General features: G+C 37.9%; 1 protein-coding gene across 1 annotated transcript; it reads left to right on the top strand.

The window, feature by feature from the left end:
- Positions 1 to 1,758: 1,758 nt before the first annotated feature.
- On the top strand, positions 1,759 to 13,314 carry LOC139708682 (histamine N-methyltransferase-like). Its single transcript, XM_071620615.1, has 3 exons — positions 1,759 to 1,957; positions 9,017 to 9,343; positions 12,920 to 13,314. The coding sequence occupies exons 1-3, from the start codon at positions 1,759 to 1,761 to the stop codon at positions 13,312 to 13,314; spliced, it is 921 nt and encodes a 306-aa protein (XP_071476716.1).
- Positions 13,315 to 22,077: the final 8,763 nt, after the last annotated feature.

Here is a 22,077-nt window from a genome sequence, read left to right on the forward strand (position 1 = left end):
TTAGATACTAGATATCTAACCACATTATGATTTGGACAGTGCCAGACGATATGAAAGAATATACACATTAAAAGACATCACATAAACTCGTACCATATAAATCATGTAAAGAACACACACGCGCTCGCATAACTATTCTCCTCCAGTAGACACATGCCAGGCTGAACACGTAAGCGCAACACACTCACATACACCCTGCAGCAATTACATTTCAAATTTTGAGTTAACGTAGCATAAGGTGATGATAAACTGCTTTACACAATCTACCCACTATAGAAATAGATAATGCTGCGTTTACACCATGTTCCCGGCAGCCACGACAGCCACGTTTCAGACCACCGTGGACAAAACCGGATGGACGTGAGACAACGCGGAGAGACGGGATAGGAAAACGTAACAGGCCGTAAATGTCGTGGATGCCGTGCCAGATTTTTAAACTGTCAAAAAATTGCCATGGCAGTCCCGGTGCTAGTGAGGAATCTTGTATGCCGTGATGAAACGGGATGGACGCAACGAAACATGACGGCACGTAATAGGCCGTAACAAAACTTTGAGGCTGTCCGTAACGGGACGCAACAGAAAATATTGATAGTCTAGCCTGACCAGACGCCGGGAGAACAGCGTCCCGTAGCTATATGTTTACCATGGCGAGGACTTAAAGGCATAATTTTCCATTTGCAGATAAAACAAAAACCCAGCATTAGTGCTTTGAAATAGTACTGAAATGTGAGTTACGGATAGAAACAACCAATGTAAAAATTTGAACGGGTATAATTGTTCTTAAGTACTGTTAAATATACAAAATGTGAACAATAGTTATGATAAAAATGTAGTTCCAGACTAAACCGTCTACAGTTATGGTTTGATAAAAAAAAAGTGATATCTCCTTAATTTTAGGCTTTATTACAAGTTTTAAAAGATAGGATGTTTTGTGATACAACTGACCTACACATATGCATCAAAAGTGATATCTTGATTATTTTTAAATCACTGCTCCCAAAGGTAAACAGGACCTTTATACGAATAAGACAAGAATGCGAAGAGGGGAAAATGGGAGAATGTCTCAGCTACCCACGGCGCACTATACGTTTCGGGCAAACGGGGCTGCCGTGGCCGCCGGGAGGGAACACGGTGTTAACGCAGCCTAAGCTATCACCTAAGAACATCCTAATGTATCATACGAGATACGCACCTGGGATTTTTCATGTGTGTGTCCTTTTGATCCTTTGACAAAACTAGTGAAGCATATCTCGCCGTGTCACATTATTGTCTGGGTTTTTTTTCCAGCAAGTTCTGAAGACACCAGGGACCTACGAAGCCTATATAAGTGGCATCGAAAAGCTGTCCCATTCAGTACGGTAGCATACTTTTGATTCGAGGTCGGCTCTCATCCTTGAAAAAAACAACTTCAAACGGGACTATTGGTACGATTGCTTTTGCTGTACGTGATTTCAGGCACGTATTCAACAATTTTGTCCACATGGTTGCATTATATTTATTCCATCCGTCTCCATATTACATTTCATTTGATATTCTATGGAATTTCTGTTATTTCTGTATTGCACACCTGCACTCTCATTTACCCGTTTTTGCCATCTTTCACTAAACGGGAGTGGAAAAAAAAGAGAAGGAAATCATAAAGGAAATGTTAGCATCAGTAAATAAATTGGAAGGCGAATACATCCGATGTATCCTCTCTTGTCTTTCGGCACATATTTTGTGTTATCATATCATGCATTCTTACAACATTGTGTACAGATGGCTGCTCTGACGTTCTTAACAGAGGACCTAGATTACTACGCCAAGGCGCACCAGACATTCTTGCAGTATGCTACCAAAGTAGGCCCTGTCGGAAACTGGAGCGAAGAGGCCTTTGGAAGAACAGTCGCTGCCGATATATCCGCTAGATGTTCGCAAACCTCTCAGCTACGAATATTGGGTATCGGCAGTGGAGCAGGTACGACAACGTGTATTTCATTTTTTTTTTTGTTGTTGCAAGAGTTCCATAATGTACCCTTCGCTAAAATAAAAAAAAAATCAAGTGATATGTATAAGTGATATGATTAAGTAATTAGGTGTCTTTAGGGTTAGTGTGAGAGTTTAGGGTTAGGGTTAGGGTTAAGGTAACGTTAATCTCCTAAGAAACAATCTTTCGCACTATATATATATATATATATATATATATATATATATATATATATTGTTGTTGTGTATCTGTTGAGTATAGTTTGTAGATGATTGATGGAAAGTGTTTGATGTTGTGAAGCAGAGCATTCCTGGGAGGCGTTTCATCAACGAGTTCGTCGGAGGTTTTCACCGACGAATTTGCTATTAGCCAATCAGACGCAAGGATTTACACTGACAACTGTTAAAAGCTAATGAAGTCCTTGCGTCTGATTGGCTGATAGCAAATTTGTCGGTGAAAACTCCGACGAACTCGTTGATGAAATGCCCCCCAGGTGTACCTGTGCTAGGGAGTCTTGTCCGCCGGTAGCGGACGAGACTTCCAAGCACAGGTACACCTATATATTTTGGAGTTTTTGTCATAGGTATATATGTATCGTATTATGTATATGTATGTGTATATATACCTATAACAAGAACTCCAAAAATGTATTTATATATTCTTGTCTCTCCAAGCATTCTTTTTCCATGCGCCTGAGAATTTCAGGTTTGGCTTTCTTCATTTTACTAGTTCATTCGTGCACATGCACGTCTAGCATCTATACAAGTGCTGATTTATTACGTAAGACGGATCGCCTTTCATTTCAGTGCACTGGGTTTTTTTTTTTCCTTTCGAGAGTTCTCTGCCCTATAAGCTTGGTAAACTGGCACCTCGTCTACAACCACACTGTCCACTGTTCACCTAGTCAAATGCCATCTCGTCTAAACTCGCTTTGTCTACTATCAACTCGTCTTCCAACCAGCCCTCCGCATTATCTGCCATTCCCCTGTACGTTCTCATATGATACAAACACGTTGTTTACCTCCAATAAGCTCTTAAAAATTAAAGATTTGTTTTTGTATGATTTAGGCCAATTTATGTATAAAGTATTGTAACAATTTGCTTCCGTCTATTTTTAATTCCATGTTCCTAAAAAACCAATCATTTCATGAATATCCCACTAGGCGTTCCAATGAATTTCATTTACCCCTTTTACGCACGATTCTTGCTAAAAATACACTTATCTATATCGGCCCAAATTATTGGAATTCTCTGAATCATGATATAAAAAACGCCCCATCCATACATTCTTTCAAGAGGAGACTGAAGTCCTTTCTATTGCAGTCGTATGACTTTCCAGGACAAAACTAGCCATTTGGCCTTCTTTCTCACATACAGACTTACTTTTTCCTCTTTGAAGAATAAATTGTAATCTTTTGGATGTCTGCTGCTATCTACGCTTTCGCCAAAAGAGTCAAAGACATGAATGTCTGTCTTATTCCTGTTCTCACGTCCCTTCATTTCCTTGCTTTTCTCCTTTCAGACGCTACAATCACTTTTTTCCCCCTCCACAACCATTATCTGTTTCTCTTTGTTGTGCATTTTCGTTTGCTATTTTGTCTTCTATTTGTTCATCGTTTCCATTCCGTTTTGTCCCGTACAGCCTTTTCTTCAGCAGTTGTTTTGTTGTCTAGTCTTGTCCTATGTTGTTCACGTCTATAATAGTAAGTGTATTTATCTGTGAATCTAGTTCTCAGTGGGCTTCCAGACTTCTTCCTCTTTTTTCCCTCTCCTTTTGTATTTATGATGCTTCAACTAATCTTTCCATTGATGTTATTATTCCAGAGGGGCCCACATTCTACAAGCTCTGTCTTTTTAGTGGGTCTCTCCATTTTTCGCACTTTAAGCAAAGTTATACATGTACTTTATTTCGATCACTTCTGGTTTTTTTTTACTACATGTACAATGTATAATTACTATAAGGTCCTCCTCAATTGTTTTACATTCTTTTCGATACATAATGTTCTGTTCACTTTATTCTCTGTTGTCAAAAGAAGTGTAACTTATATGTTTTGTCGAAAAATGAAATAAACTTTGAATTGAATTGAATTGAATTTTGTCTAAATGCCAATTAGTCTAATTGCCATTTCGTCTACTAACCATTTAATCTAATCTCTAGTTTGTCTAAGTCACATTTCGTCTAATACCCGTTATGTCTATTGACCATTTCGTTAATCATTAGGTCTATGAATGAAATAGTCTACAGCTCAGTTTGTCTAATAGCCAATTGGTCTACATCCACCTTGTCTAATACTCAATTAGTCTAATAACCAGTTAGTCTACTCCCAACTGATCTACTCCCAACTCGTCTACTCCCAACTGGTCTACTCCCAACTGGTCTATACCCGACTGGTCTACACCCAACTGGTCTACACCCAATTGGTCTACTCCCAGCTGGTCTACACCCAACTGGTCCACACCCAATTGGTCTACTCCTTACTGGTCTACTCCCAACTGGTCTACTCCCAACTGGTCTACTCCCAACTGGTCCACTCCCAACTCGTCTACTCCCAATTGGTCTAACGGTTACTAGTTATATAGTTTGTTGGTTTTTTTTTGTCTAGATACTCCAAACTCCTTACTTAAGTCTATTTCATCCAGTTTCCTTTCCCATTGAAATAGGTTGAACACTCTTGGTGCCCCATTTGGTTTAAATTTTTTGTTCTAATTATGACAATTTTATTACTTTTTATTAAAAAAAGAAATAATGTCACAGTGTGAAAAACTTGCTGTGTTACATTCGTGCTGGATGTGTTATTTATTTCAGAAGCAATCGTGCAGCATTTATATGTCCAAACTTCAACACTCCATCCATTCACCTTTGATACACAATCATAAGTATGGTAAAAATACGGCCAGGATGTTGACTGGATAGTCGTGTCTCACCATTAATATGTCTTCATATTCAGCATGTGCGGAATAATTAACAACTTTAAAGAATAGACTATTATTGATTTTTGTACCATGGCAGGGTTATGAATAGTTCGTGACAGTGAGACGGACTGGACACTAGACAAAGTGGTATATATTCATTATGAGCATGACCAGATAGGAATGATCAGCTTGGGTAAATTGTTGAGAGTATACCAGTTGGGAGTAGACCAATATTGGGTATAGACGAGTTGGGAGTAGACGAGTTGGGTATAGACCAGTTGGGTGTAGACCAGTTGGGAGTAGACCAATTGGGTATAGACCAGTTGGGTGTAGACCAGTTGGGTGTAGACCAGATGGGTATAGACCATGTTGGGTATAGACGAACTAAGGGTTGGACGATATGATAACTAGACAAAGTGAACTAGACGAGATGACTTGTAGACGAGGTGGGAGCAGACAAAGTGGCAGTAGGCAAAATGGATATTAGACGACATGACAAGTAGACATTGTGAGTATAAACGACTTGGTTATTAGATCAGTTGCTCAGTAGACAAAATGCTCCTTAGACGAGTTGGGTATTAGACAGTACGGGTAGTGGGCAAAGTGACTATTAGACAATATGTGTACTAGACAAAACAAGTTGTAGACCAAATGGGTGTTAGACGAATCGGTAATAGACAATTTGCCAGTAGACCAATTGGAAAATAGACAGAGTGGCTGTAGACGAGGTCACTATAAACCATAAGCTTCATTTTAATTATTGTAGATAGGAATCTTTCTAGTTCTTTTTTTCCCCTTTAAGAACTCCAAATGTTAAATTCTTGGTGCTTTTGTTTTGTTTCGATTTGTTTTGTTTTTGTTATGCCTCCGCCACGAAGTGGTGCCGGAGGCATTATGTTTTCGGGTTGTCCGTCCGTCCGTCCGTCCGTCCGTCCGTCCGTCCTTCCGTCTGTCCGTCCGTCCTTCCGTCCGTCCTTCCGTCCGTAATGAATTTTTTGTGGACAAGGTAACTATCAAAAGCTTTTGAGATATCCTAATGAAACTTGGCATGTATGTGTATTAGGGGGTGAAGTTGTGCCTATCAACTTTTGGGTGCACATGCTCAAGGTCAAAGGTCAAAAGGTCAAGGTCAAATACATAAAATCTCACTATTTCCCTCATATCTATGCAATGCCTGAAGATATTTTCTTGAAACTTAGTGTATACATGTATTACCCAATTAAGATTCTCTGGTGAAAGTTTGGGTCATGAAGTCAAAGGTCAAAGGTCAAAAGGTCAAGTAAAAATATCAAAACTTCACCTTTTTTCTCTGTATCTTGGAAATTGTTCAAGGTCTCTTCATGGAACATAGTATATATATACATGTACTGACTGGCAGTGATTATGTAGAGAATTTAGGGTTCATGGGGTCAAAGGTCAAGGGCAACACTTTAAAATTTTACTAAATATTTCCCTCATGTTTGTGCAATGCCAGCAGGATTTTTTTTTTACACTAGGTGTATGCATGTTTAACCTAATAGAGATTCTCTGGAAAGTTTTTTTTTCTTTTGTTTTTGCCTCAAAGGTCAAAATGTCAAAGATCAAGTGAAAGTGCTGAACTAAGTTTTTCCTCCATATCTCGGAATTGGCTCAAGTTATCTTGAAACGTGCTACATATTTATGCATCTTCTGCCTGACAGTGATTATCTTATGAATTTTAGGGTCAAAGGCCAGATGAAAATGGTAACAATTTACTATTCAATACAGAAATTGCACTTTTTCTCCATACCTTGAAAATTACTCAATGCATAAATGTATGAATGGGTCAAAGTCAAGTTAAAGTCCGTAAATCCCAAATACATGCTCTCCTATTCATCCAATTAAACCTAGGTGATGGAAGGTGAGCATTCAACACATTTGTGACAAACCTGTCATTTTAACATTTGCCAATTTTGTGAAAATGAAATCACACATTGTCCACATGTACTATTTAGACCTATTAGGAGAATCATGCATTATGGCGGAGGCATACCAGTCGCCATAGCGACATTTCTAATTTTGAATGGTGTCAGTGCAACGGAAAAGCTGAAATTCAATTTGTATTCTTTACCTCTTGACTGACCAAGCAGAGTATTATTCAGACGTCAATCAGTCTGTGTAATGTGGAAAAGCTGTGTTTTGTTCTTGTTTTATTTTATTTTCTGGGATGGGTGTCTAGCCAAGATATTATTTAGTCAAAGGATATTATTTTCTTGCATGGTCTACTAATCAATGTAATTAATAATAATAATAACAACAATAATGATAATAATAATAATACTAACTTTAGTGGATGTACTTTAAAGCAACAGGAAATGTCCAATTGTCTTAGCAAACTTCAAGTGTGTGAGTATGATATCAAGAATTGGCCAACCAGATATGGTATAGGGGGCCTGCAACTGAACAAAGACAGAAATGTAATCATTCATTTCATAAACAATACCGTTCTTATGTTCCCATTATGTCAGTCCAGCATCCAGTTTGAGAACGTACGTATCAATAATGTTTCTTCGTTCAAGAACCTTGGTGTAATCTTTGACAGAAATCTCACAATGCATCTCATCTATCAATCCGATCAGGGGCGGATCTATAGCTTTTTGCTAAGGGGGGAGGGGGTATGTTTGGGTCTTGAGAAAGCAACAACCAAAAAAAAAAGCCTTCTCAATATTTGACGCCACTTCTCTTCCGAAATCGAATGACAAGCGCAGAAGAAAGTCTGTACATCTCCGCTTTACATAACTGAAAAAACGAATAAAAAAAATACACTCAAGAGGAGTCTAAACCCCAATACATCCCCCAGCCACTGCTGATCTGTAAGGTCGCTTTCTTTGCCCTACACAAATTTGGATATCAAGAATTTCCTTGAAGAAAAAAGAACGGCGACAGCAGCAACAACAACAAAACACACAGAGACTTGCTAATTCTTTAATCATGTCTAGAATCGACTCATTCAACAGCCTCCTTGTTTGGATGACCTGATTGTCAAAGTAATTAATGAATTACAACGCATTTAAAGGCCGTGTCACACTGTTCCGGGCAAGCTACGCAGGCTTGTGGCGAGGAGGTAGTTTCCAGCACGTAGAAGATTTTCAGCGGGCGAACAAGAATGTTTACAATTTTCATTCATGCCTTGTCATACCGCATCTGGGGAAGTTTTGCGGCTTGACTTGCGGGGAAACAAATTTACTCCCCGGAGCTCTCCGCAGTTGGTCCGCACCTGACAGTATCTAGCGCGTATCTAACTTGTAGTTGCCCGGAGGTGCTTGCGCAAGTCCGATTTAACTGCAGCCAAGTTTTGAGCATAACCAAAACTTTTTCCGGGTGAGTCGCGGGAATGCCCGGAGAGGTTCACGCAGAACGCCAGTAGGAGGCCCGTAGCGGCAGCACTTCCCAGGCAACTCCCACGCAGGTACCTCGCAGTCCCGTATGCAGCCAAGATAATGAAATTCTGTGGGATTTCAGCCATTCCATCAGAGGAATTCCTTCACTGAGTTGTCAGCCCCCACGCGACTGGTACAAAGGTCACACAGTATACTCGCAAGTATAATTTAAGTAGAACGCGTCCAGCAAGTAGGACACATGCGCTGACTCGCTCAAATCCTTTTCCGCCCTCAGGAATGTCCGGTATGCTAGAAAATCCCTACACGTAACAAGCCCGAGTAGCTTGCCCGGAGAGGTGTGACAGGGCCTAAACACGGTTGAGGGTAAAAAAATATGCTTGCGCACCTCCGGGCGACTACGGTTGAGATACGTGCTAGGTACTGTCATGTGCGGATCATCTACGGGGACGTCCGGGTAGTCAAAATTGTTCTTTGCAAGTCGCACGCAAGGCTTGCCCGGATAGGTGTGACACGGCCTTAAAATTCAGCTTCACGGATAGTGTATTGTAGTTCATGCTTTCCCACGTGAAAATAAATTCCCTGCGACCTTAAATCTTAACCTATCTAACCTTACAAAGCTAATCAATCGTTACAGATTACATATCAGAAAACTTTTTCACCACAAGAGAGATCCTATACTTGATGAGTTATTGGCAAACTATACTAGGTCGAACTACTTTATAGGTATTGGCGTCTTAAAGAATTAATTGTTATCCCACAATGTGCATTATCTATTCAGGAGATGTTGATCGGGCGATGACAAAAATGCTCCTGCCCCACTTCCCGAAGATAAGCAACACAGTCGTGGAGCCATCAATTAAGCAGCTTTACCGGTTCAAGAAACTGGTCGAGGAGGAGACAAGCTCCTTGCAGGGTGTGTCTTTCGACTGGAAGAATGCGACTATTGACGACTACGTGGGGTGTCTCTCCGCCGACACCCGTGAGAACTTTCACCTGATCCACGTGGTTCATGCCATTTATTACACCTCAGACCTCACGAAGACCCTGCAAGTGCTATACGATTCTTTGGCTGAGGGGGGCATTCTCTTTGTCGTTGCTACACCAGGTTAATATGCCCTCAATTTCGTTTTTTTTTTTGCGTTATATATACTGCCCTTTGTTTTTATTCTCTCATAGCCTGCCTCTATAATTTACCTATACCATGTATACTGTGTTACACATGGCCCCATTCAAATGCAGAAATGCATAAATCAATGAAGTTTGGAGAAGCATGAAAATTCCGCAAACTTCCATACTTTATGAAAAGTACATGCACGTTCCTTCCACTTATTACGTGACAGTCTGGTTGCTGTTATATTAACTTTTGCTCAAATCGGCAAGTGAGCTGCGCATCTTGTAGAATGCACAAAACCTGAACGTTTCTATTCCCTTCTGGAGTGTGCACCAGCCAGCTCTAAGTTGTTGCTGCATTTCAGAGACGCTAGATGTGTTGTTCAGTGACAGCGGCTGAGCACATAATCATCTGGCAGCTCTCCTTTGAACCATCTCGAGCTGGTTAAAAAAATAACCTATTGTGTGGGGATCCCACACTGTGCAACCATACTCCGTAAGAGGGCACACAAGAAGGGTCGTGTATACTGTTGTTTTGAAACTCAAAAGGGGTTTCGTTAAAATATTCCCGCTTGTGTTTTCTGATACTAAACGTTAATACAATGTACAATCATTCTTTTCCCTCCAATTTGTGGAACATTATTTTGACATACATGTACCAGGCCCGTAGCCAGGGGGGGTGCGTCGGGTGCGTACGCACCCCCCAAAATTCTGAAAGGTCCACTTTTTCATAATAACGGTTTTTAGCAATTCTCAAGATAACAATCCAAATAAATATAAAGACACATTATATGCTACGTAAATGTGGAAGAGTAAGTTTAACAATGTTAAAAATAATTGTACGAAACCCTTTTGTTGTATGAACCATCGGATCGTCCCCATGCACACAAACACAAATGTTATGTATCAATTTGTGCGAGCTATTATTATATTGGCACTGCATGCCATGGCCCTTGGCCCGTGTGACCGGTGTTTTTTTTTTTTTTTTTTTTTCCACTGGCCGCCCGAGTACGTGCGATTCGTGGATGACATTGAGGTTGACACTTGCATTTTTTCACAGGAACAGAGGTAAGTGGATGAAAATCTAAAAGCCTCAAGTTTACATATATGATAAAAATTAAAGAAATTTCCTCGAAATTACTAAAATCGAAAACCTGAGACATTTTATATCTACGTCTCACAAAGATATAGTACATGTATATATAAGTACATGTTGGCATGATAATGCCTGGGGATAGATTATTATGTCAACTATTTTCCATTATGAATGCATGCTCCAATCAAATTGTGAAAAGGTGGTCATGAATTAGCATTTCTTACGAACGATCAGGAGAGGCAAAACAAAATGAAAGGCCTGTCTTACTCCAGTTCTCTTGTAACACTCATTGGGCCATTATGCATGCCTAACGAATTATAATAGCTGCTTTTTCTAGCCCTTTTGCTAGTACCAACATTCGAGAAAAGATCATCTATCAAGTAACTGTACGATCTCCGTGCATAATCTAATGCTTTTAAACACGCACTTATTCATATTTTTCATAAAAAACACAGGTAATGAGCCGGATTGGGTTAAAATTCTCACTTACAGCTTTGTAGAAGTCTGAGTCAACAGTATCACACAGTACTTCAAGACGTATTAGTACAAACGATTTCTTGAGCCTGCACCGTTTCAGGCTCTGTTCTGGATACGGCGGTAGAGACTCATTCTTTTTTGTTGTTTATTTTATCATTATTTACTAATCTCTTTTCTAACTTACAGGTAGCGGATTTCTTTGCAGGCCAAATTCGGAAATGTACTGTTGATTATTACTTATACATTTTCTCATGTTGTGACAGTTCTATTGGTTCTCATTTTAAAGTGAGCCAAAACCTAAGAACATTCTCACTTATAATTTCCAAAGAGTATTATGCAGGCACGCAAACTCATTTTAGTTGTATTTCATTTAAATGTAATGGGTAAGAGGGTATGAGAGAGAATGGAAAGTGCTGAGCTATGAAGTAAAATGGTAAAGTAAAAAGTTTGTCAGATAGTATTACAAAAGAAACTCATTCTTTTTTGTTTGTTTATTTTATCATTATTTACTTATCTCTCTTCTAACTTAAAGGTAGTGGATCTCTTTGCAGCCCAAATTCGAAAATGCCTAGAGACAGCTAGTAACCAAATATGCTACTATAATTTAATAAATAAGAAATAACCATTCCAGTATGTATCTTAGTGTGCACAGTAAGACAGATCAAATCAAATAGGAAAACATCTGAGCACTAAGCCTGAGGTCTGAATTTGCACTCAACTTCTTCCAATGGCTAACGGATGTTTAATTTTTGAATTTCACTGACCTCCAAATTTCACAAAGAAAACCTTCTTAGCATGATGGTTAATATGACATTTGACTGATATTGGAGATGTTTGCGAATCGGATCTACTACCTTTAATATTATTAAATCTAAAATGATTATTTGAAAGTTCGGAAATGCTGGAAATATCCTACCACAAGGAGGCAAAATATAAATGGTTCACATTTACAATTCATTTTGTTTTAAAAATTTTCTTATTTATTTTCGTTTTTGACAAACTCGCATACCAACGGCTGATATACTGTATAGTAAAGTGAATGTTTCATCTTCCAAACAGCATCCAATGGGATGGAAAACTCCAACTGAAAGGTGGACACCGTGACCATACTCGCTAAAGAAAACGCGTAATAGGGGTCGTTTTTTCTCACGGATTAGATGGAAAGTGTAATGTACGAGCGTATATAATCAAAGGGTATCAAAAAGGCCGAAATTTGGAAAAATGGTATATTGTTCAATCATGATGAAGTACTTCTTTAGGGTGCAGGAAACATTTAAGGAATACTTGTTTTTAAGGCCCGAAAAAATCATATGATCATTACTCGTTTAGGGGCCATTTTGGAAGTCCATGTATGAGCATGGTGTCCACCTTTTAATTGTCGCTACCCCTCCCGGGACAGTATCAAAGGACCGTTTTGTTAATTAACGCAATCCCCCCTTCCTTTAAAAATCCTGGCTTCAGGCCTGCTAACGCGGGTATACAATAGAAAAAATAAAAGTTAAAACAACACCAGGAAAATCACTATTCTCAATTTTGCGGCGCGCTACGCGCGCAGAGTCTCGAACACAATTAAACTTTGCAACTTCCTGGCAAAATGAGTTTTTACTATTTCCTAGATGAAATACCGTAACGCGATTGCATGCAACAGACAAAAATACAAATTTCCTCGAGACTTTAAAACGTCATTAAAACAGTCAAAATTCACAATGTGCGGCGCGCTTCGCGCGCAAATTCTTATACAACTTTTGTAGTTCGGTCGTCCAAAGAAAATATATATATATATATATATATATATATATAATATACGTATATATATATATATATAATTGTGTGTGTGTGTGTGTGTGTGTGTGTGTGTGTGTGTGTCATCATTGGTATTGGTACCGAAGGTCCGTTTTTTTAGTGACCGCACCCCCCCTTGAAAAATCCTGGCTACGGGCCTGTGTACGTTTGCCCTCCTCTCTATTTTGACCTTTCTTTTTACTTTCATTGCTTCAGAAAAATCTGTCTTTGTGAAGATGCCCAAGGTAGTGGCGAATGGGGAACAACAGCTTTCTCATTCAGATACATTATCTGACAACGACGTGACCAAAGCTCTGGACATGCTCAACGTGCCGTACACCATTGAAAGAGGCTCATGGCTTGTTCCTTGCACGCCGTGTTTCGACGAATCGTCACCTGATGGACAACTTCTCCTGGATTTCTACACTCACGTCAAACACTTCCGGAAGTCTGCTTCTTCTGAATTACTACATAAAGTGCTGCAACTTCTCAGGTCTTCAGAGGTCTCAGTCGAAAAGGGTGGTGACATCTTAATTTATCGTCACTGGGTCCACATCATTGTGAGGAAGGAACAGCAGGCAGAAGATAAGACATCTTCCAAAGAGCAATAGCAAGCACTCCTATAGTTAAAGGGACATTCCAGACGATTTTCATAATTTTACATCATGTAGTACATAATATTGACATCCATGTATAGATTTGTGGAATTTATTTTGGTTCTTGAGCAGAGAAACAATACTTTGAAAAACCTTAAACAAATTACACTGACTCCGCAAGGATGATGACACAGGAGGTTCACATATTTCAGAAATGTAGCAGTGTCTGGCCATAGCAATACCGCTTGCTTGCGAGTTCACCTGTGTATAATCTATACATGCATGCCTTTTTCTTTTGTTCTGCTTCCTTGAGCCCCAACTCATACATTCTTATGGTGACTCTGCCATGTCATCATCCTTGTTCATTGTAATTTGTTCTAAATTTTGAAAATATTCTTATTCTTCATCCCAATTATCACAAATTCTGCAACTCTGTCCTCAGTATGACTAATCTATGGTTGTTCAAATGTAAAAATCTGAAAATCATCCGGAGGTCCCCTTTAAAACATTGCTCCACATGCATAGTTCGGTCATTTAACATTAACAACAGCTAGTTCTACCGATACTTTTCTCAGTTGTATGCCTCCACATTGTGAGGAAAATGTTTTTTGTTTCCTATAGTTCTGTAAGATGGAAGTAGTGCTTCAGGTGTGGGTATTATCAACTAATAAATAGACCCACATGGGGGATTGATATGGGTTATTAACAACAGGTATAGCTGAGAACTTAGTTTATAACTACTGAGGTATGTTTATTTTCTTCAAAATAATTGTACTAAATACTATGACTTATTGTTTCCCAACATCCGCATTTTGTTCATGATATGTTACCAATGCTATACTATACATTGAGGTGGTCTAAAATCAAATGTGAAGTTCGCAGTAAGAATACCATACCTTTCACATTAAACTCAAGATCATTTTGGGTAAATAAGCCAGTTCGGGGTTAGCTCATGTGCACTTGAGTACAAATTACCTTTCATTTTTCTCAGTTGGTTAGGCACTTCCCTTGTTTTCAAAGCGACAAAATGCATAAGCTTGCCAGATGTAGATTCATCAGTCGTGTTCAAACAAAGAATGAAGTTGTGTAGACCAGGTGACGAGAATGGCCCATCAATTTACACTTGGGAAAGCATCCATTTCATTATTCTGCATTAAATGTATTAAGTTTTTTTTTTCTTTTGATATTGCCAAATGCAATTTTTGCTGTTGGGTGGATGTGCTGGCAAGCATGATGTTTATAAAGATTACACGAATAATCATTACACAACAGCTGCTTATATCAGTGAATCTAAATACCAACGTGTCCCATTGGTACAAATGACCTTGTTCTGCTCATGTTCAAAGTGGAACCCCTAACTGGCTTATTCTGGTATACATTCGAGGCAAAAATCAGAAATTGTGTGTTTGCTCGTTTGGCTGCCTTTAGGCCGGTAACATGGCACTGCAGAAGCCCCTTTTCAGCTTCTTGTGAGGGCAGTGTGAGATATTTTAAATGCAACTAACATCGTTTCTGCATAATCAAAAGTACTTACCATGGATATCGGATAATGTGACGAGCGAATAAAGATAAACAAAGCTTAAGAAAATAGGAAGATCACTCTATTATGCTCTAGACCGTCATTATCCTATGGTAACTGCAAGGCCTATAGTGAAATGAGCACATTGCGGCGAGGTACTAACATATATCCAACGGACTCCCGTTATAACGAAGTCCGTGGCGCCGGCAGTTTTCTTTCGTTATATCGAAATATTATCCCCTTTAAACCAATTTTATGATGCCACCAAAATTTGTTTGAGCAGGCACTAAACTGGAGCTGCCTCACAGATATCAACTAGGATCACAATATTGAGTCCATTGCATAATGACAAGAACTCTCTAAAGAAGGTAGATGTCTCCACGATACTTGATAGTACATGACAAATGTAATCATTTTTGGTCATCCCTATTCGAAACAAACAAACAAACAAATAAACAAGAGGTCGAGCAGAATAATCATGTATCATTGTAACAGTAAAGGCACGGGGGTGCGCGAAAAGAAACTGCACAAAGATTAATGAAATAAAATCAAAATTACTCCACTGGACATAATTATTATCCGGACGGTTATCTGACATTGAGTTGTAAGAACTATAATACGTTAAGATGATACCATATCAGTTTTTGCTGGCGGAAATTAATTGGAAGTGATAAAATCGGCTTTCCAGGAGGGTTTAGTTTCAAACACTTTCACAACATTAAGCATAGTTTTGGAAGGATTGACTTTTGTTTTGTAATATTATGTTAATCATTATGATATGTATAACATCTAATTTCATACAAAAAATAAACAGGATTTAAAGATAACCGACATTATAAGTATGTTAGAGTTCAAACAGTTCTTCAGATTGCTCATAAAGGTATTATATAGGTGATGGTCTATTGTAAGTTTTTGGTGAGATTTATACCGAATATAGTGGACTAAACACCAGCAGGGTCCTGTTGTATAAATAGAAGTAAATCAAACGTATTGATTAAGTCAGAAAATCAAGCTTAAGTCAGGTATCAGACCTATGTTTGATATATTCCGACTTACGTTTGATCTCAACGTTATATGCAATAGAGCCCTGCTGACACGTATTAGTATATCGTTTTCTCCTCTCATATACTGTAACCTCGTTTCTTACTAATGATGTTAAACAGCCCCTGCATCACTGATTTTTTTTTTTAAATCTTGAACCTTGTGAATGAAAACGTGTAATAAACAACTATACGTCAGCAAATCTGGATACACCGTGAATGTGCTTGTATGAATTTGTTTACGAATGAAATTGTGTGTTCATTACGTATCATGTATCAAATTATTATATGCATAAATGATTATGAAGATTTCCTTTTCCATGGTAAGGAGATAAACCTTGATATCTATTTCACATGCCTGTAAGTGTTTACGTGCAAAGACTCTTTGTCCCGTACGAGTACGCCATAATGGTATAAGGAATCGCGCGTCGGAAAAAAAAAAATATTTGTGTCAACACTGATTTTAAAAGAATTATCATTATTTTTTAGCATCTTTTGGAACAAAATGTTTAGGATGGTAATGTATATCATAACAAGTTCTTTGAATGACCAGTTTCTGTGTCATTCGTGAATTTTTCTGTTATGCGATGATTTATATATCTTTGCACAGTCTCCTCCTGTTTCCTCCTGGACAGAAACGAATTTAATACATTTCAGGGGCGGATCCAGGAATTCTGAAAAGGGAGGGAGGCGCCAAAAATATTTCTGGTGCCACTTCCGGTTTCATCGACTGACAAGCAAGAAAACAAAAACAAAGACAACCCCCTGGGGAAAAAAAAAAAGCTTCAGCGCAATTTCAAGCAATAAGGGCCTATGTGGGTCATCTGAAAACTTTAACAGTCAGGAAACATAGCTATATAGCCTGCACATTGCCTTGCTCATTGAAGTGTGGTCAAAGTGCGGTCAATCATGCACTCACGTTTCTGATTGTATCCTGCTGGATTTAACACCTTTTGGAACAATTTTTTATTGCCTGATTTGTCTGTTTTCTCACAAGAATTTCAAGACTTTGAAACGTGTACTGTATGAAACTAAAGATTAATGAATTTCTCTCAAAAAGTCTAATTTGATGAAAAAAAGGACTTAGCACCTTTTGGAAAGGAACTCTTCATCATTCTTCCAGGTGATACATACCTAGTGCATACGGATGAAGACATCTGACGGACGCAAATAGTTTTTCAAAATTATGTAAGTATATACGGTATACCATGTAAGTTTGGTGAGGACAATAATCGTTGTGTTGTTCTTTATAATCCTGTTTGTCTCGCACAAGATTCCGATGTGTTCAACTTTGTCAGTGAGTATCAAAAATCAGTAATATATTGAATTGAACTGAATTGAATTGAATTGAACTGAATAACTGAAACTGCACTGGTCTTACACTCGAGAAAAAAAAACAACAACTCGAAACAAAAAAAAATACAAACAAGAATATGCGATATAAAGCTGGTCATGAATAGAAAGTGTGTCAGCATAATACAATGTACTGTACATAAGACAATTCACTGTAAAATGTGAAATAGATAGAACCGCAAAAGCAAAGATTGTAAACGCGGGTTCTATAGGAGAAGAAATACCAATGTAGATTTGTTATGCAATGGAGATAGGACACAAAGTACTAACGCCGAAACTACATGAAAGCTTAAATAGCAAGGTACAGAGAGAAGAAGAAGTAAAAGAAAAGAAATCTATTTGTTCATTTATTCATATTCGGGTTGTCCCGTTCAGAGCCCCAAAGGCCTGCTTTGCAAGGGAGCCCTGCATCATTGTTGTCTACAGTCTATACCTGTTTGCCTCACCTCTTTAATACCACGACAAGACAGCTTGGTTAATAGAAGATCGTATGAGATAGTGTCGAAAGCCTTTTTCAAATCTAAAAAGACTGCACCAGTCAATCGCCCTTTATCGAGGTTATCGTAAATAAGATCGCAGAACTCGGTAAGCATGTATAAGTTGAATGCTTTGGTCTAAAGCCCGACTGACGATCCAAGTAGCTATAAATAGCTGTGAGTTAATCGCCTTTTCAAACACTTTCGTAACCATTGATAAAAGAAATATTGAACGGAAATTGTTCACTTCATTAGAGGGCTTACTTTTCGGGATAGGAAAAATGTTAGCAATTTTTAAAGTCCGTTGGAAAATAACCAGATTGAATTGAGTGATGGAAGATGTGAGTTAAAGGGATGGTACAGTATTGGTGGAGATGAGAATTGGGCTTTTAACTTTTTGCGAGATACCGAGAAAACACTTATCAAATAGTATAGAGCATACCATTTTAAGAGGAATACAAAGTCTATTTGATGAAAGTCGGGTTTGGAATTACTGAAACATTCAAAAACAGTAAAACAAAGCGATCGTAATAAAGTGTGGGTCCCACACTTCATTAGATTCGCTCTGTTTTGGATTTCAGCCATTTCAAAACCATTTTTCATCAAATAAACGTATTCCTCATGGAATTGCATAGCACTCTTTCCTATTTCATAAGAGGTTTCTCATTATCGCACCAAAAATTGTTAAAAACCTGAAATTAGGTCTCAACCAAAATTATATACGGTTCCTTTAAGGGCGTAGCTATGAAAGGATCACTGATTTTCAACAGTCTGTAGACCTACAGCCTTAGTACAATCTAACTTGCTCATTAAAATTTCTTTCAAAGAAAATACAACAGAAATATCCTCAAAAACAAATTGAGATCATGCCTGCTTTAAACTGTGTAACCGAGGATAGCTAGTCTGTCTCATCAAAATTACTTTCACAAGCACGTTTTCCTACGTTGCTAAACATTGCATTAAACTCGGTTGCAATTTTGTGGGGATCAGTTACTAATTCACCTTCTACCGTAATATCTAACACAGTACTCAATTTCTTTTCATCAGGTAATAATTCATTCAAAAATTTCCACACCCCCCCCCCCCCACTCCGATCATTGCTGACATCATTTAGTTGATCACGATAGTATGCTCGCTTTAACCTCTTATTCATATTGTTAGCTTTGTTTCCGAAATACTTGTATTGATCCTACTACTTCAGATCCTTGGTTCTGTTAAATTTCCGTTTATCAAAATTTCTTTCTCTGGAAATTTCCAGATACTGGCTATTTATCCAGGGTGATCCTTTAAGTTTCTTACAAACTGTTCTATATGGTGCGTGTTTATCACATAGCTTTGATGACAATTTTTTTTTTCAGCTTTGAGTCTACATCGTCTTGTGACAGAAACACATCATTCCAATTTATAGTTGCTAAATCACACACAAAAAAGCGTTTTCATCAAAAGTTCTAAATGATCGGAAAAAAAAATAGCAGTTCATCTTGGCGACATAGCCTTTACAACACACATACCAACGAATGGTCACTTATGCCTATTGACTGAACACCACATTGTAATTTCCCAAAGGAATTTGAAACGTAAATTAGATCAATTAAGGTGGTGCAATTTGGAGTTACTCGAGTTGGTTCTTGAACTAGTTGTTGCAATCCCATTAATCTGCACAAGTTATTCTGTTTCGTTGACAGGGAATTGACTGTTAACATGTTACAATTACAGTCCCCGAGTAATATAATTCTATCAGAAACAGAGGTGACATTATCAAGATGGTTTTTCAAATACATAAAAAAAAAAGGACACAGAGCTGTTAGGTGGTCTGTAGATTACACCTATAGTCTCATTTATAAGCTTCAGTTCAATTTATAAAATTTCCAAGTCATCTTGTTCTAAATCGGATCTTTTTGTATATATATATGGTATGTCTTCACGAATATAGCATCCAACTCCCCATCCGTATCGCTCTCTGTTTTTTTTTTGTTTAAAATTTATAACCATCAATCGATACCGTGCTACAACATACATCTTTTTCTTACCACGTTTCTGAGAGCGACATTAGATCATAGAGAGAGTGTTTCAAAAAATTTCCTAACTCATTCTTCTTATTTCGTAAACTTCGTATGTTCAAATGTACAACCTTCATTCCTTGCCCTCCGGGAAATTTATTATCAAAATTTTGTTCAAAATTAATTTTGCGTTAATTTTCCTTCCCAGTGTTGTGTGCGGTTGCACTCTCATGTTTTTTCTGGGAAAATATCACAACAAAACGGTAGATGAGAAAATAAACATTTAGAGCATTGCCAGTTCACAACATTTTCTGTGGGGTCGTCATAGTACAGTACTTGCTTTGATATACCAGCGCATTTTGTATGTACTCATTCATTACACAGTACACATAACAAAGCTTTTTCTATTACTCTTAAAGGACAAGTTCACCTTCATAAACATAAGGATTGAGAGAATGTAGCAATATTAGTAGAACACATCATTGAAAGTTTGAGGAAAATCAGACAATCCGTTCAAAAGTTATGAATTTTTGAAGTTTTTGTGCAGTACCCGCTGGATGAGAAGACTACTGCAGTGTGTGAATAACTTAGATGTCACATGCGTACAACAATATAAGGAAAATATAAAGAGAATTTCACAAAATTCCATCTTTTGAAAAAAGTACACATTCCCCTGACTCGTTACCGACAAATGTTATGGGTAATATTATCCCCCCTGCCTTTAGAAAGAGGCAAGTCAAGTGCTCTTTTATTATGCGAAAAAAGTGAAAATATGTTGAATTTTCTTTTACATTTTCTTTATACTGTTGTACGCATATGACTCACAAGCTGTAGTAGTCTCCTCATCCAGCGATTCCAACACAAAAATTTAAAAAATTCATAACTTTTGCATCGATTGTCCAATTTTCCTCAAATTTTCACTGATGTGTTTTACTAATATTGTTGCATTTTCTCAATCCTTATGTTTATGAAGGTGAACTTGTCCTTTAACTGATTGTTTGCAGAGGACGCACGGGTATAAAATGACCATACACACCAAAATGAGGACGACACGATAAAAGACATTACAAGGTTGAATGAAAAATTGTCATAAACTACAGAATGTTTGTACGCTATATATTGTTTGGGCAAAGTTTAAAGGAGACCTCCGCATGATTTTCAGATTTTTACATTTGAACAACTTAAATAGTTATACCGAGGACAAAGTTTCAGAATTTGTGATAATTGGGATGAAGATTAAAAATATTTTCAAAATTTAGAACAAATTGCAATGAACAAGGGTGATGACATGGCAGAGCCACCATAAGAATGCATGAATTGGGGCTCAAGGAAGCAGAACAAAAGAAGAAGGCATGCATGGACTATACACAGGTGAACTCGCAAGCAAGCGGTATTGTAATAGAATTACACTGCTACATTTCTGAAATATGTGAACCTCCTATGTCATCATCCTTGTTCAGGGCAATTTGTTTAAAGGTTTTTCAAAGTATTGTTTCTCTGCTCAAGAACCACAATAAATTCCACAAATCTATACATAGAGTTGTCGATTTATGTACTGTGTGATGTGAAATTATAAAAATCGTCTAGAATGTCCCTTTAACTAAAGTTCAAGTCGGATAGTTTGGCAAGATCGTTCTCTCGAGTTACCTTGGTGCGTCCGCCTTTGGAGTCTTAGTCGATGATCACACCGTCTTGTGTCCATTATTTTGGTGGCTTCTGTAAGAATAAGAACTTAGTGGAAAATAGCATATATAGATACACAAGTATACGAGCACATGTCTAGAATCAAGTTCATAACGAGTTCAAAATGTAAATACTAGTGTAAGTGATTTCATAATGGGAGCACAAACGCTGAAACCAGACGTAAAGCAATCTTACACTGTAGGTTCATCCGCCATACATTGAAGGAGGATAATGCAAATAAGAGGTTAAAAGATTCTAATCAGGCAAGTTAGACTCATTAAGTAACATTTATTTAATTTTTGTTTAATCATAAACATACTAGAACATTAATTTTGATTTAATCTGCGGGAAGATCATTCCAGAATTTGGGTCCGGTATAAACGTATCGTTTTTTTAGTTAAGAGTATGCGAGTACTGGAATGGAGGTGAAATGAATCTCTTTGTCCTGTATAGGGTAAGCATGAACTGCATAGTTTTTCTGAAAAACATGCATAATGCTTCAAGCATGTCATTGGCTGATAACTGCGGACTTCAAGCCAAAAGAGAAAAGTAGAAGTTTAGTGCCAGAAAGTGGGAGTCATAACAATCTTCAAAATAAATTTAAACCAAAAGTTTATAAGTATTAAACAAGTGCAGGCGACTCATACGAGAGGGGATTTACAAAAATTAGAGTTGTTTTCACTACAAAAAGGATGAAAAGTGTATCA

This window comes from Diadema antillarum, unplaced genomic scaffold, assembly GCF_040938485.1.
Source record: "Diadema antillarum isolate AM-2024a unplaced genomic scaffold, OU_Dant_1.0 seq00001366_RagTag, whole genome shotgun sequence".
NCBI classification, from domain to species: domain Eukaryota; kingdom Metazoa; phylum Echinodermata; class Echinoidea; order Diadematoida; family Diadematidae; genus Diadema; species Diadema antillarum.